General features: G+C 27.6%; 2 protein-coding genes across 2 annotated transcripts in view; one reads left to right on the forward strand and one right to left on the reverse strand.

The window, feature by feature from the left end:
• NaCP60E (Na channel protein 60E) overlaps nt 1-18115 on the forward strand; it is a 424396-nt gene that overhangs the window by 253913 nt on the left and 152368 nt on the right. The window contains exon 2 of the mRNA XM_075308943.1: nt 4145-4353. Within this exon, the coding sequence (XP_075165058.1) occupies nt 4145-4353 (209 nt within the window). The remainder of the gene's footprint in view (nt 1-4144; nt 4354-18115) is intronic.
• Tpc2 (Thiamine pyrophosphate carrier protein 2) overlaps nt 1-18115 on the reverse strand; it is a 94480-nt gene that overhangs the window by 3505 nt on the left and 72860 nt on the right. The gene's annotated exons all lie outside the window — the stretch shown is intronic.

Below are 18115 nucleotides of genomic sequence, written 5' to 3' on the forward strand. Positions count from 1 at the left end.
TGACCCACTAATACAATATGCGGTATTTTTGTGATTCAATCACAAAATTAATTGATCCAATTAATTTTTTAATTGAAATGTCTTCAATCAATTGGACATAAAAAAATAATTGATTTCATGAGCAAATTCAATTTAATTGATGTCGACCGTAAAAAGTTTGATTAAATGTTTAATCAAAAATTTTAAAAATTTCCATAACTTTTTTAACTGATTTAGTCTTCCGAGTTTGATTAAAAAGTTAATTGTATCAATTAATTTATTATTTGAACATTTCTTCCAGCTTAAATCATTTTTTTTTTGGATATTTGAAATATTTTGGTGCAATTTTTCTCGTGATCTAACACCAGAGCAGTGTTGCCAGAAGGAGGGAAAATTCCCTACATGTATGTTTTTATCTAATACTTATCGTCTTGTAGGGGTGGAGGGGCACAATGTATGTCAGGTATAGTGGCAGCCCGATATTTCAGGCTCACTTAGATACCACAGTGGTGAACTTCTCTCTTATCACTGAGTGCTGCCCGATTCTATGTTAAGCTCAATGACAAGGGACCTCCTTTTTATAGCCGAGTCCGAACGGCGTTCCACATTGCAGTGAAACCACTTACAGAAGCTTTGAAAAATGAACGGCGTTCCACATTGCAGTGAAACCACTTAGAGAACCTTTGAATCAGAAATGTCACCAGCATTACTGAGGTGGGATATCCACCGCTGAAAATCTTTTTGGTTTTTGGTCGAAACTGAGTTTGAACCCACGACCCTTTGTATACAAGGCGGGCATGCTAATCATTGCACCACGGTGGGCATAATGAAGGGACATTTCACTCAACACAATTTTTACATTTTGGTGGCTCTAGAGGAGGAAATTAGAAATCTGCCAAAATTTTATGTCTACAGAAAATTTTGTCAAAATCATTGCACCACGGTGGGCATAATGAAGGGACATTTCACTCAACACAATTTTTAAATTTTGGTGGCTCTAGAGGAGGAAATTAGAAATCTGCCAAAATTTTATTTCTATAGAAAATTTTGTCAAAATTTTATTTCTATAGAAAATTTTGTCAAAATTTTATTTCTATAGAAAATTTTGTCGAAATTTTATTTCTATAGAAAATTTTGTCAAAATTTTATTTCAATAGAAAATTTTGTCAAAATTTTATTTCTATAGAAAATTTTGTCAAAATTTTATTTCTATAGAAAATTTTGTCAAAATTTTATTTCTATAGAAAATTTTGTCAAAATTTTATTTCTATAGAAAATTTTGTCAAAATTTTATTTCTATAAGATAATGAAGCTCATTGAACCATTTTTGTTCAAATTTAAGGGAAAATATTGTAGGGTAAATTGTAGGGTAAACTTTTGGGAATGTAGGGGAAAGTAGAGAACTTTTTTTGTCTTTGTAGGGTAAACCGAAAAGTTTAGTCAACTGACGAATCTTATATTATTTTTATTACCACATTGGTGACACTGTATTAAGCAACATATTATCATTCAATTTTATTCCTAATTTCCAACAATCCTTAATTTATTCTTAACCATTACTCATGTGATGGAAACCTGGAAAACCAAGAATATAATTTCCCATTGGACAAAATTAAAATAGGCAACTGCGTGTCAGGCAAATACACTAACGTCTTGTCGGATATAACACTCCAAATTCAATTCATGAATATATCTAAAAATGTTCCAGTAGGTTTTTGGACCACATTTTGATATTTGCATCTCACATCTCATATCCTTTTTGGAAAATCGTTTCATATTATTCTCATAATTTGCCATTTCCATTCCAATATTGTGGTTTCTGACAATAAGAATATAGATTTATATTTTAGCTATGGTAGAAATCTTTGTGTTCGATGTATGTATAGCCGTGTGTGTGTGTATTAGATGCAATCATAACAATGGAAGGCCAATCATCTGAATATACCGAGAGGAAACGGAAGTTAGCTAAGGAAATATATTTAACACATACATACTCTCATGTATGAATTTATGTGCATCCTGGTGTACAATTGAAGTCATTTGAAAACTTTTGTTCAATGCAGCAATTGCTTAGGCATAGAGAGCAAGTAAACTTAACCAATTAAATTTGTTTTTAAGTGGGTAGGTAGTAGCAAAAAATAATTTTCACAAAAGATAATAAATTTTAAATTTATTCATACTATCATAATGAGTTTGGGATCTCGACAAACATTAATTCATGGAGAAAATTTTATTATTGCAATAAATAATATTAAATAGAAATGTAAATTATAACAAGTTATATAGCTTTTGGTAACATAAACAAACTTAAATGGAATACAGTGGCGCAAATGAGATTATATTTTTCAAAAATATATCTGCTCTTATGAAATCGCTACTACACAGAAAAAAATTTCACGAACATTTTTCCAATTAAAATCTTAATTGAGTTTTAAAAAATATTAAATTAAAAATTTAATTGATTCAACAAATTTTTTAATTGAATCAAAAATCAATCACACAAATTAATAGTATCAATTAATTTTTTAGTTGGATCAATTAAGTTTTTAATTGGCTGTCAATTAATTTTTTAATGGATACGAAACAGAAACGATATGTGATTGAAGACATTTCAATTAAAAATTAATTGGATCAATTAATTTCATGTTTGAATCAGGTTTTTTTTTTTTGTGTGTAACAGGTTGGCTGATAAGTCCCCGGTCTGACACATAGATGGCGTCGCTAGTATTAAATGCATATTATTTTTATATAGTACCAACCTTCAAATGATTCGTGTCAAAATTTGACATATTTAAGTCAATTAGTTTGTGAGATAGAGCGTCTTTTGTGAAGCAACTTTTGTTATTGTGAAAAAAATGGAAAAAAAGGAATTTCGTGTTTTGATAAAATACTGTTTTCTGAAGGGAAAAAATACGGTGGAAGCAAAAACTTGGCTTGATAATGTGTTTCCGGACTCTGCCCCAGGGAAATCAACAATTATTGATTGGTATGCAAAATTCAAGCGTGGTGAAATGAGCACGGAGGACGGTGGACGCAGTGGACGCCCAAAAGAGGTGGTTACCGACGCAAACATCAAAAAAATCCACAAAATGATTTTGAATGACCGTAAAATTAAGTTGATCGAGATAGCAGAGGCCTTAAAGATATCAAAAGAACGTGTTGGTCATATCATTCATCAATATTTGGATATGCGGAAGCTCTGTGCAAAATGGGTGCCGCGCGAGCTCACATTTGACCAAAAACAACAAAGTGTTGATGATTCTGAGCGGTGTTTGCAGCTGTTAACTCGTAATACACCCGAGTTTTTCAGTCGATATGTGACAATGGATGAAACATGGCTCCATCACTACGACCCTGAGCCCAATCGACAGTCGGCTGAGTGGACAGCGACCGGTGAACCGTCTCCGAAGCGTGCAAAGACTCAAAAGTCCTCTGAGCTCTGTTTTTTTGGGATGCGCATGGAATAATTTTTATCGATTATCTTGAGAAGGGAGAAACCATCAACAGTGACTATTATATGGCGTTATTGGAGCGTTTGAAGGTCGAAATCGCGGCAAAACGGCCCCATATGAAGAAGAAAAAAGTGTTGTTCCATCAAGACAACGCACCGTGCCACAAGTCATTGAGAATGATGGCAAAAATTCATGAATTGGGCTTCGAATTGCTTCCCTACCCACCGTATTCTCCAGATCTGGCCCCCAGCGACTTTTTCAATCATCAGCCAACCTGTTATATAAAATATTATAAAATCTCAACAAAGGGATTATAGCATTTTCACTTCAAATTAAATCTTTTTCAAAAAAATAAGGCCTTTTTCAAATTAAATTAAACCTTTTCAATTTCAATGAAACTTTTTTCAATTCAAATGAAACATTTTTTTTTACAAGGAATCAAAAGAGAACACCAAAACTTTTGGCATATGGGCAAAGAAAAACAAAACACAGAGTGGAAAGATAAACGTAAAGCACAACGTTACACTCATACGTTGGTCGCCAATCTTCGCCCACTTTCCAAACTCCCCATACTCTCGTTCATTACAATTTTATAATCATAATTTATATTTGTATTATTTTTTTGGTTTCCTGCCCAAAAATTCTTTTCATTAGCTCGACATGACTTATTCATATTTATTTGCTTTTTTCTTACTTTCGTTTATCTCCTACAGTTGCCAAACAGCAGGTTGTTGCCTATACCCAAAAATCACAAATCAAACATGAGACTCGACACATTCAATTGGTGCGCGAATATGGCTTCCATCCACGTAACAAAGCGACGGTGGAAGATGGTGATGTTCTGCCAAAGAAATTTGAACCATTTCCGGAGAATATGTATGGTCGACCATTGGAGGAAATTGATCATTTCATATATGAAGAGGTAAGTTTGAAATCGACCCACTGTATATGCAAAGAAAATTCAAGAGAATTTTCCAATGTTATTTTGTTTTCTTCCCCCACAACAACAGAATGAAAGATATGAAGATTTTGGGAAAAAGTTTATTGCTTTAGACTTTAGATCATAAAATGCCATATGGCCAAAATAAAAATGAAATATTTTCAAGGGTTTCGGTAAACAGTTTGTCTTAAATATAATAGATATGATATATGTTATCCAAGAATTTCTTATGTCTTGATAAGTTCACATTTTTTCTTCTTAAATTTTATGTCATTTTGTATAAAATATTTTAAATATTTTAATCAATTAGCAAATATTTAAAATAGCAAGGACTTAATAAGTTTTATTCACTTAAGAATTTCATGTTCAAAGTTTATTAAGTATTAGTGTGATATGTAAATATGGCAAGAGATGTTATTTAAACAAAAAATGCATAAATAATTAAGTTGACAATATCATTGGAAGTTAGTTTGCACTGAAGTCGAAATACAAAATACTTTAGGGATAATAACATTTTAAATTGGTTGTATTTTTGCTATAGATAATTATTTTATTGCATTATTACATCTACAAAGCAATGCAAATCGGATTATAGCCAATGGGCGTATTAGTAATATTTATTAATGGGACACAGGGTCGTATAATTATTAATAATACTTATACGCACCACAACATTTCTTTCAATATATACATTCATAGATAAATATTGGATTTTGGAACTACTACAGTGATCCAATATATACTAAGGGAAAATTTCTCAATATTTAAAACTGATGACCGCATACAAAAATTTTACTTAACAGCGGTCTAAGCTTCTATTAAGTGCTAATCGGACTATGAGAAACGGGTCAAAGGCCCCATTGCCTGATACTAAAGAATTTTACTAAACAGAGTAGAAAAAAAATCAAATTATAGCTAGATCGGATTTTATTTTACGGCATTTAGAAGCGGTAATGTAACCATATCGACCTATTAATAGATTCTTATTTTTGGAAGGTAATCAATGCATTTTTGGATAATGAGGACGATGACTCTTTTCTTAACATTACTACCATCAAAAATTTGACTTCTCTTATACAAGGCCTGAACAAACGTATTTTTCATAATTGTCAAAAAAAAAAGAGCTCGAGATCGGCTATAAATCGCTATCCTCAAAATAAGCCTGATTTGCCCCCAATGAATTTTATTTTCGTTTCCAACGTCTCTCACTGGCCAATTTGGCAGGCAATGAGAAAACGTTTGTTTCTTCAAAACAAAGTGTTTCGACCTAAAACGAGACAAGGTTCAAACATAAATCGCCACATTTCCAAAATTAGTTTTTTTTAGGATAAGTATTTATCGGACCCAACATATAGAGAAAACGGAGTTCAAGTTCCGATACCCATCGGTTTCCATGCTCTAAATTATCCTGATTTGGCCCCGTGAGTCTTATTTTCGATTCCAAACTAAAAAATGTCGCTAGCATATATTATTCGTAAAGAGGGTCATTAAATGACTATTTTGCAGGTTTGGAGAAAACTTATTTTTCAGGCGGCTTAAAAAGGTTGCATTATGGCGGGGTAAAACGATAATATATTCGAAAACAAATCATCGTCCCTCTTTCAAAGTGACCATTTCTTACAGCCTAAGTATTATTCGGGCCCCTCATATATAAACGAAGCGTCCCATAATTTTTTTTATGATTTCGAAACCCAACCACGGTTGCCACTCGAGCCAAAAATAATCTACCAAAATTTTGAGAAAAGTTTACCAAAAAAGTACCAAACAAACAAATCTTCTACAGAAAATTGTTTCAAAATTTTATTTCTATAGAAAATTTTGTCAAAATTTTATTTCTATAGAAAATGTTGCAAAATTTTATTTCTAATGAAAATGTTGCAAAAAATTTATTTCTAAAGAAAGTTTTGCCAAAATTTTATTTCTACAGACAATTTTTCCAAAATTTTATTTTTATAGAAAATTTTTCCAAAATTTTATTTCTATAGAATATTTTTCCAAAATGTTACTTCTTTGAAAAATATTGCCAAAATTTCTATAGAAAATGTTGCAAAAAATTTATTTCTATAGAACATTTTGTTAAAATTTTGTTTCTATACAAAATTTTGTCAAAATTTTATTTCTATAGAAAATTTTGTCAAAATTTTACCAAAATTTTATTTCTATAGACAATTTTCCCAAAATGTTATTTCTTTAAAAAATATTGCCGAAATTTTATTTCTATAGCAAAATATTGACAAAATTTTATTTCTATAGAAAATTTTGCCAAAATTTTATTTCTATAGTAAATGTTGCCAACATTTTATTTCTATGGAAAATTTTTAAAACATTTTATTTCTATAGAAAATTTTGTTAAAATTTTATTCCTATAGAAAATTTTGTTAAAATTTTATTTCTATAGAAAATTTTGCCAAAATTGTATATCTACAGAAAAAATTGTCAAAATTTTATTTCTATAGAAAATTTGTCCAAAATGGTATTTATTTAGAAAACATTGCCAACATTATATTTCTATAGAAAATTTTGTCAAAATTTTATTTCTATAGAAAATTTTGTCAAAATTTTATATCTATAGAAAATTTTGTCAAAATTTTATATCTATAGAAAATTTTTCCAATATTTTATTTCTATAGAAAATTTTTCCAAATTTTATTTCTTTAAGAAATATTGCCAAAATTTTATTTCTATGGAAAATGTTGCAAAAATTTTATTCCTATAGAACATTTTGTTAAAATTGTGTGTCTATAGAAATTTTTGTTAAAAATTTATTTCTATACAAAATATTGTCAAAATTTTATTTCTATAGAAAATTTTACCAAAATATTATTTCTATAGGAGATGTTGCCAAAATTTTATTTCTATGGAAAATTTTTCCAAAATTTTATTTCTATAGAAAATTTTGTTAAAATTTTATTCTTATAGAAAATTTTGTTAAAATTTTATTCCTATAGAAAATTTTGCCAAAATTTTATTTCTATAGAAAATTTTTCCAAAATTTTATTTCTATAGAAAAATTTTCCACAATTTAATTCTATAGACATTTTTGTCAAAATTTTATTCTATAGAAAATTTTGTTAATGTCTTATTTGTACAGAAAAATTTTAATTCTATAGAAAATTTTGTCAAAAATGTATTTCTATACAAACATTTCTATAGAAAATGTTTCCAAATGTTATTTCTTTAAAAAATATTGCAAAAATTTTCTTTCTATAGAACAATTTTGTTAAAATTGTGTTTCTATAGAAATTTTTGTCAAAAATTTATTTCTATACAAAATATTGACAAAATTTTATTTCTATAGAAAATTTTGCCAAAATTTTATTTCTATGGAAAATTTTTCCAAAATTTTATTTCTATACAAAATTTTGTTTAAATTTCATTCCTATAGAAAATTTTGTTAAAATTTTATTCCTATAGAAAATTTTGCCAAAATTGTATATCTACAGAAAAATTTGTCAAAATTTTATTTCTATAAAAAATTTGTCCAAAATGACATTTCTGTAGAAAACATTGCCAACATTATATTTCTATAGAAAATTTTGTCAAAATTTTATTTCTATAGAAAATTTTGCAAAAATTTTATTTCTATAGAACAATTTTGTTAAAATTGTGTTTCTATAGAAATTTTTGTCAAAAATTTATTTCTATACAAAATATTGACAAAATTTTATTTCTATAGAAAATTTTGCCAAAATTTTATTTCTATAGGAAATGTTGCCAAGACTTTATTTCTAAGGAAAATTTTTCCAAAATTTTATTTCTATAGAAAATGTTGTTAAAATTTTATTCCTATAGAAAATTTTGTTAAAATTTTATTCCTATAGAAAATTTTGCCAAAATTTTATTTCTATAGAAAAATTTTCCAAAATTATATATCTACAGAAAATGTTGTCAAAATTTTATTTTTATAGAAAATTTGTCCACAATGTTATTTCTTTACAAAACGTTGCCAAAATTATATTTCTATAGAAAATTTTGTTAAAATTTTATTTCTATAGAAAAATTTTCTACAATTTTATTTCTATAGAAATTTTTGCCAAAATTTTATTCTATAGAAAATTTTGTTAATGTTTTATTTGTACAGAAAAATTTTAATTCTATAGAAAATTTTGTCAAAAATTTATTTCTATACAAAATTTTTTTCTAAGAAAATTTTGTCAAAATTTTTTTTCTAAGAAAATTTTGTCAAAATTTTTTTTCTAAGAAAATTTTGTCAAAATTTTTTTTCTAAGAAAATTTTGTCAAAATTATATTTCTTTAGAAAATTTTGTCAAAATTTTGTTCTATAGAAAATTCTGTCAAAGTTTTATTTCTATAGAAAATTTTGTCAAGATTTTATTTCTATAGAAAATTTTGTCAAAATTTTGTTGTATAGAAAATTCTGTCAAAGTTTTATTTCTATAGAAAATTTTTGGAGAATATTTTGCAAAATCTACCAAAACATTACAAGTTCTACCAATCTACACCGAAAAAAGTGAACTGTTTTATAGGAAGAATGAACTACCACGCACGAAAATTTAACTAAATTTTACTCCACATTTTGAGATTTCCACAAAGCGTTGTTAAAACCAGGAAATTTTAATGCCCTATTGTACTTTTTAACTGCAATTCGCGAAATTACATCATCTCATAGAAGAAAAAATTAACTAAAGGTAAAGAAGAAAATTATTGGCGCCCAATCATGACCATTTTAATCATACAGTAGTTCATTTTTACTATTTTTGGGAATCGTACGAAAATTTTCATTTGTTTTAGTTCATATTTAACTTATGTTTACGGTCATTGAACTTTATACTCACGTTTAGTTCATAAAATTTTTTAGACAAACTTAAGAAAAGTAAGATTTCATTAAGGAAAATTTCGATAAAAATAATAAATTTTAACTACAAGCAAATATTTTTTTTCCAATAAAAATAAGTTAAATTTAACTACGCAAATTTTGTTTTGTGTACTAAGCAGTAAAAAATCTACCATTTTTGGTAGAACTCGATCAACTGTGGCTACTGTGATCCCAAATTAAATGACTGCTAGTTTTAAATTATTGAAGATTTTTTACAGTAGGTCCTAAAGATTTGTTTCCAAACTTAAAAACGGAACTCGCAGACATTATTCGTAAATGGAGGCCATCGCCGCCACGGTTGCCTATTTTGCAGTCCTTGAGAAAACTTATTTTTCAGACGGGATAAAAAAAAAGTTGCATTATGACGGACATTCTGTATCGTGTTATATCGAGACTATGTTCGAAAAATAAATTGCCACTCTTCCAAAATTAATATTTCTACTAGTTTAGCAATTAATCGGACCACCCTCATATATAGACTAAATACCCGAATACATTTTTTAATGATTTAGAATACCGACTTTATTGACAGTGATTGTAGTTTTACGGATTTTTAAATTTTTGTAGATTTTGTAGAGCAGTTATTAAGAATTCACAACCATGGTAGCGGGAACATGAACTTCAGCCGGACCGAAACAATACGGGTTTTGTTTTATTTTCATAGAACATTTTTCATTTTAAATTTTGATTTCTTTTAGTTTCTGTTTCCCTTCCAGGTATTTAGAACACAGAATCACTCTCTAATGGCTTCTATAACCGCCAGCATGATTCAGTATTTGGCTATTTGCAATAAACTTGATGGTGTATACACCATTCAATATTTATGCTCCTCTAAAACTGAACCATTATTCCGTGAATAAATAACTATTTGCAGCGAACTTAAAACTAACCATTTCCCTTAGCCTTCAAATCCTTTTAACTCTCATACAAATAGTCATCATCCTGTGAAATAGCTAAGCAACTCAACAAATTTTGCCTGTGGACAATTTCCGGTGAAGCGTGTGTAATATTTCCGATGTTCATCATCACTGGGTTTTTGGTTAGTTATACTGTGTCAGATTAGATGATTGTTTGGTTCTTTTTTATGGGAAACCAGACCACAAAAAGAAACTAAATCGAAAGGGATGGCTAACAGTGAAGAGACGATGATATTTTTTGACGCAGAACATAAAACACTTTTTCAATGACCCTTCATTATGCCATGGCCCATGTAGTCTTCACCTCGTAGGATTAAGAGGGTAAAGAAAAGAAGAATGCAAAAAGGAAAATATAAAAAGAAATGTTTCCTTTCCTAATTCCATTCAATTGTGACCATTTTCGCTTAATCATCATTTTGTATCACAAAAAACAAAATAGGCGAAAACAAAACGATGGTATTGCAATCGAAAAAAAAAAACAGAAAAAAATGACCGAACTCACATCATAGCCTCAAAAGATGGGAAATGAATGTGAAAAATGGAAAGCAACAACAACAAAAACCATTGAACGAATGAAAAATCATAAAGTTTAACAAACACCCAAAAGAAAATGATTAATTGAGAAGAACCTCGGCATTTATTCCTACACGCCACAACATGACCGACAATCCATTCAGGCATTCAAGTGGAGCCATAGAGGATGAATGAAATCCATAAGGATTTGTTATTGTTTAATGGTATTGGCGTCGAATGCCAAAAGTCTCTGTTTTCGCTCATTCCTCTTTTAACGATTTAAGCTGTAAGTTAATGGTTTGGTCTTGAAGCTTAACATAGCATCCGAACGATACCTATAACAAATAACCATTGTTGGATGGATGTATTGTCCTATAACATTAAAGAAATTTACAGAAGCCCCTTAGATAAGACGCTGCTTGGATTTTTATCGGAATATAAAATATCTATGTTCCTCTCTTTCTCTCTCTCTCAGCCAAAACATAGACATTATGAAGAAGATAAGAATTTTCTACATTACAAATAGGGGGGAAATTGGCCACCGCAAACGCACAGTCTTTTTTACTGCTTGGCCAAGGAAGAAAAGAAAGAACATAAAATGTAATCTCCCACCAAGCAATAAATAAAATCAGATGTTATAATAGAAAATTTCCAACACCATTCCCTACACGAAACATAAACACCTCTTTGGTCATTACTACGAATAAAAAGAGTCATCTTTGATAGTAGAAATCCATTCGCTTGTATAGAGAGAGAGAAAAGAGAATTTCCTTAATTCTACCTATTGTATACACCCACACAGTCAACATTTCCGTTTCCCAAAGAGCTTAATTCACAAATATTTTGCACAATGGTATCTGTTACCGATTATATGTCGAATTGACAATAGAATAGTAGCTTGTACCCAGCAGCAAAAGCGTAGCCAAAAAAGTAGTGAGATGTTCTTTTTAGATCCGGAAGTGTTGCAAAATTGGCGCAGAAGCGATGAATTTAATATGGACTTGTCATAAAATTCAGTCGTTGCACTGAATTTTCATCACTTTTTAAGGTGTGATCCGAATTCTGAATTTTTGATATTTATTTTAAAAGTTCAAACAAAAAAATTTAATTTTGCAAAATTTTATTTCTATAGAAGATTTTCTCAAAATTTTACTTCTATAGAAAATTTTGCTAAAATTTTACTTCTACAGAAAATTTTGCTAAAATTTTATTTCTATAGAAAATTTTGTCAAAATTTTATTTCTATAGCAAAATTTTTCCTAATTTTTATTTCTAAAGAAAATTTTTCCAAAATGTTATTTCTTTAAAAAATATAGCCAAAATTTTATTTCTATAGAAAATGTTGCAAAAAATTTATTTCTATAGAACATTTTGTTAAAATTGTGTTTCTATAGAAACTTTTGTCAAAATTTTATTTCTATAGAAAATTTTGTCAAAATTTTATTTGTATAGAAATTTTTGTCAAAATTATATATCTATAGAAAATTTTGTTAAAATTTTATTTCTATAGAAAATTTTGTCAAAATTTTACTTCTATAGAAAATTTTGTTAAAAGTTAATTTCTCCTCTTTAAAAAATCTACCATTTTTGGTAGAATTTTACCAACTGTGGCAACCGTGTTCAAAGAACACAGAGGCCAAAGTTTTACTCGGATTTACGTGAAATTTTGAACAGGGATTAGAATAAACATTATAACAATACATGCATAATTTGATTAGGAATAAGTTAAGCCTCTTCTGCAAATATCGCCCGATTTGCCTAAACATCGTCTAAAAACCCACAATTTACAACCTATCTTGGATACATCTAACCCATTTCCTAGTAAAATCGCCAAAGTTAGGTTAGGTTAAAGTGGCAGCCCGATTTATTGTCAGGCTCACATACTCTATTCAGTCCATTTTGATAGCACATTAACTAAAATGAACTATTACATATGGACACTTCTAGTTTTAAACGCTGAACCTACTCTTTTGTTTAACCAACCAGATTGTTCCAAAAGTTTTAGCAGACTGCTTAGGTTAAAATTTCCTAGGTCCACCAGAAATCTAAAGCTATATGTCCCTAAAATTCGCTTACGCCTTACACAAAATGCAGGACACTCACACCAAGAGTTTTAGCAAACTTGCCTATCAGGCAGCGACCCGTTATAGTAGATATCAGGGGTGATATCTGACGTCTTGAGAACACTAGCATATCTACAATGCGGTTTAAGTTTAGATGGGGCCATATTTGCTTGGTGCCGTTGCAACCCTTGCAATTCTCTCATCGGACTTTTGCCATCATAAAAGCCTTTTTTTTAGAACACAATTTTTCGATAAAAAAAAAGTGGATCTTCGGCCAACTTTTCAAAAGCTCTTTCACCAAAAATTCTAGATTGCGGTAGGTCGGATCAACTTCAATTCTTGCACCGGCTATATTTTAAAATGCCACACACATAAATTCTTCCTCATAATTTTGAGTAATAGTTGTTGAGTAACAGAGGCCCCATTGTTGCGAACGGCGACGAATCAATGATTGATATTTATCATTAAAACTGGCCGATACAGTTGCGACATTTTCTTTAGTTCAAACTGTAAGTAAGAGTGTTGGTGGTGCCAGCATTTTTCTGGCTCTTGTCCCCAAAAATCCCCAATTTTAAATTAAATTCCTCATAAAAATCCCCAATACACTTTTGAGAAGTTTTTTTTTTTTGAAAAAAATAAAGCAAAAGGCTCTGCTGTGGGCAATCAGTAATAATTTAAAAATTAAAATTTTGACAAATCCAACAAGCTGGAATAAGATCAAGACTTCGAACCACAACACCAAGAGAGATCGTCTTCGAAATGCTGGAGGTATGAAAATTGTTACCTTGTACTTACGAACGAAAATTTAATTCTAAATCTTCAAGTATAAAAATTAGGTGGTAGAAACGTTGCCAAAGTTGGTATAATTTTACCAGAAATAGCAGATTTTTTTTTATTGTTTTGTAGATTGGTAAAATATATATAGAAATAAAATTTTGACAAAATTTTCCATGGAAATAAAATTTTGACAAAATTTTTTATAGAAATAAAATTTTGCCAAACTTATCTATAGAAATAACATTTTGACAAAATTTTCTATAGAAATAAATATTTGACAAAATTTTCTATAGAAATAACATTTTGACAAAACTTTTTATAGAAATACAATTTTGACAAAATTTTGTATATAGAAATAAAATTTTGACAACATTTTCTATAGAAATAAAATTTTGACAAAATTTTGTATATAGAAATAAAATTTTGACAAAATTTTCTATAGAAATAGAACTTTGACAAAATTTTCTATAGAAATAAAATTTTGACAAAATTATCTATAGAAATAAAGTTGTGACAAAATTTTCTATAGAAATAAAATTTTGACAAAATTTTCTATAGAAATAAAATTTTGACAAAATTTTCTATAGAAATAAAATTTTGACAAAATTTTCTATAGAAATAAAATTTTGACAAAATTTTCTATACAAATTGAATTTTGACAAAATTTTCTATAGAAATAAAATTTTGACAAAATTTTCTATTGAAATAAAATTTTTACATATTTGTCTATACAGAAATAAAATTTTGACAAAATTTTCTATAGAAATAAAAGTTTGACAAAATTTTCTATAGAAATAAAATTTTGACATAATTTTCTATAGAAATAAAATTTTGAAAAAATTTTCTATATAGAAATAAAATATTGACAAAATTTTCTATATAGAAATAAAATGTTGAAAAACTTTTCTATAGAAATACAAATTTGACAAAATTTTCTATAGAAATAAAATTTTGACAAAATTTTCTATAGAAATAAAATTTTGAGATAGTTGTCTATACAGAAATAAAATGTTGCCAAAATTTTCTTTAAAAAAAATTTTGATAATTTTCTATATAGAAATAACATTTTGAGAAAATTTTCTATAGAAATAAAAATTTGTGAAAATGTACTATATAGAAAAAATGTTTGGAAAATTTTTATGTAGAAAACAATTTTGAGACAATTTTCTATACAAAAATAAAATTTTGTAAAAATTTTCTATGGAAATAAAATTTCGACAAAATTTTCTATAGAAAAAAAAATTGACAAAATTTTCTATGGAAATAAAATTTTGACAAAATTTTCTATGGAAATAAAATTTTGACAAAATTTTCTATAGAAATAAAATTTTGATAAAATTATCCACAAAAATAAAATGTTGACAACATTTTCTATATAGAAAAAAATTTTGACAAAATTTTCTATAGACATAAAATTCTGGCAAAATTTTCTATAGAAATCAAAAATACCCAAATTTATGGAAATTCGCCACCAAATACCTAAGTCCGCAACTCAGAAATTTCGTCACCAGTGACGAAAAAATATCCCCAATACTGGCAACGCTGAAAAGATTTACGATGCAATTCGATTTTTGATGATCCACGTCCAGGTGTTCCCAAAAACCTTGTCCCACTGAAGATAAAGTGACAAACCATCAGTATAAAGTGCGTGATACTGATGAGAAAGTTTACATTTCCACGATTCCCAAGGTGAGATCCACATAGACTGCCTGAAGAAAAGCAAAAACAAACTTCATGACCACTGGTCGAAAGTGCACGCCTATAGGGTGCACATATCAAACGAATCAGGAGAATTGTGCCTTCATTTAGTTGCTAATGAATCGATTTTTATTTATATTTAATACATACTTATGATAAAACATTATAAAAAAAATTATCTCGCAACTACGCTCCATTAATTGTAAGATATGGGCAAATTTAAGGGAATGCTGGTTTCTCGTTTGTTTTAAAAAAAACGTAAAAGAATAAAATTGTGCCGCACAGTAATGATATAATGATTTGCATAAGCTATTATTGACAAAATTAATCGAGTGGAACCGGTTATCGCCAATTTAGAGTAATATATTTAAGCAATGGAAAATTGAACAAAACTTATCTAACGATTTCATATACAAACATAACCTCCTAAAAAAACAAATTCATCAAATTTTTACCAAAAGGAAGAAAGTACGAAAATAGAACGTATATATCAGTACGTATACGCTCCCAATATTCACCAATTAATATAACTAATACGCTCAGACGTATTTGATAAATATAACTTAAATACGTATACGCTCCCATTGTTTACCAATTAATATAACTTATACGCTCAGATAGATGAGACGAAGAAAAAAAGAAATATTAGTGGAGTAAGATAAGGCAGAGCCCCAAATAGATAAAAGATTTACTAACAATAAACAAACGTAGCCAGCACTATTATCTTCACCACTTGATTAAACTTCAGTATCGTAGCCCATTGTTAAAATTAAATCTTATCGTAATATAAATCGACCTTGTAATATCATTCTTATGCAAAATTTTTAACAAATGTTTATCACATTCTTCTGTGTTAAACATTTCAAGTCCATTTGTAGTTAACATTTCTATTCTTTCAAATTTGCATCCTTCCTTTTAAATTTCTCTTCACATCTCCATACACAGTCTTACCCTAATGGTAAATTTGCATTTTTACAATGAAAAGAACAACAACAAAATTTGTTGCACTGATTGCTTTGGCATTTGTATAGCTCAAGGATTTTAACTTCTATCGCCATTTGAACAGGGCCAACTATTAAAAAGATAGAATTTCAGTTCTGCCAGATGTTGTTTCTTGTTACCCTTTTCAAAATTTCATTCGTTAGTGTATAGTCTAGGGTTACGCAAAAACAAAACTACGACATCAACACTCATAACCCATCGACTAAAGCAATATGAAGTGAGATGGAAAAAACAACAACATTCTAAAAGCAAAATTGAAATTCATTTCGAAGAAAGCTTATGCTGCAGTTTTTGGAAAATTGTCCTGCCACTCTAAAAATCCGTAACATCTGATTTTTGGTTTATTAAAGTGAAACTAGCCGCATGTTTGTAATGATTTCTACTTTTTGGTCTATAGAGGTTAGCATACTGCATAGATTAATCACAGTCTAAGAGTTTCAATGATAAAACATATAAGCCATAAATTACAGAAATAAAATAATTTTCTATAAAAAATCCATTTTAATGAAATTTTCTATAAAAATTCCATTTCAATGAAATTACATGAAAAAAAAAATGAAAATTACTTTTCAATGAAATTTCCTATAAAAATCTATTTCAATGAAATTTTCTATAAAAATTCATTTTTAATGAAATTTTCTATAAAAATTCCATTTCAATGACATTGTCTATAAAAATTCCATTTCAATGAAATTTTCTATCAAAATTCCATTTCAATGAAATGTTCTATAAAAATTTAATTTCAATGACATTTTATATAAAAATTCCATTTCAATGAAATTTTCTATAAAAATTCCATTTCAATGAAATATTCTATAAAAATTCCATTGCAATGATATTTTCTATAAAAAATTCTGTTTTAATGAAATTTTCTATAAAAATTCTATTTTATTACATTTTTCTGTAAAAATTCCATTTCAATGAAATTTTCTATAAAAATTCTATTTCAGTGAAATTTTCTATAAAAATTCCATTTCAATGAAAATTCTATATAAATTCCATTTCAATGAAATTTTCTATAAAATTCCATTTCAATGAAATTTTCTATAAAAATTCCATTTCTATAAAATTCCATTTCAATGAAATTTTCTATAAAAATTCCATTTCAATGAAATTTTTTATAAAAATTCCATTTCAATGAAATTTTCTATAAAAATTCCATTTCAATAAAATTTTCTATAAAAATTCCATTTCAATAAAATTTTCTATAAAAATTCCATTTCAATGAAAATTCTATAACAATTCCATTTCAATGAAATTTTCTATAAAAATCCATTTCAATGAAATTTTCTATATTTTCTATAAAAATTCCATTTCAATGAAATTACATGAAAAAAAATGAAAATTACTTTTCAATGAAATTTCCTATAAAAATCTATTTCAATGAAATTTTCTATAAAAATTCATTTTTAATGAAATTTTCTATAAAAATTCATTTTTAATGAAATTTTCTATAAAAATTCCATTTCAATGACATTGTCTAAAAAATTCCATTTCAATGAAATTTTCTATAAAAATTCCATTTCAATGAAATATTTTATAAAAAATTCTGTTTTAATGAAATTTTCTATAAAAATTCTATTTTATTACATTTTTCTGTAAAAATTCCATTTCAATGAAATTTTCTATAAAAATTCTATTTCAGTGAAATTTTCTATAAAAATTCCATTTCAATGAAAATTCTATATAAATTCCATTTCAATGAAATTTTCTATAAAATTCCATTTCAATGAAATTTTCTATAAAAATTCCATTTCAATAAAATTGTGTATAAAAATTCCATTTCAATGAAATTTTCTATAAAAATTCCATTTCAATAAAATTTTCTATAAAAATTCCATTTCAATGAAAATTCTATAAAAATTCCATTTCAATGAAATTTTCTATAAAATTCCATTTCAATGAAATTTTCCATAAAAATTCCATTTCTATAAAAT

Source organism: Haematobia irritans, chromosome 5 (genome assembly GCF_050003625.1).
Source record: "Haematobia irritans isolate KBUSLIRL chromosome 5, ASM5000362v1, whole genome shotgun sequence".
Taxonomy (NCBI): domain Eukaryota; kingdom Metazoa; phylum Arthropoda; class Insecta; order Diptera; family Muscidae; genus Haematobia; species Haematobia irritans.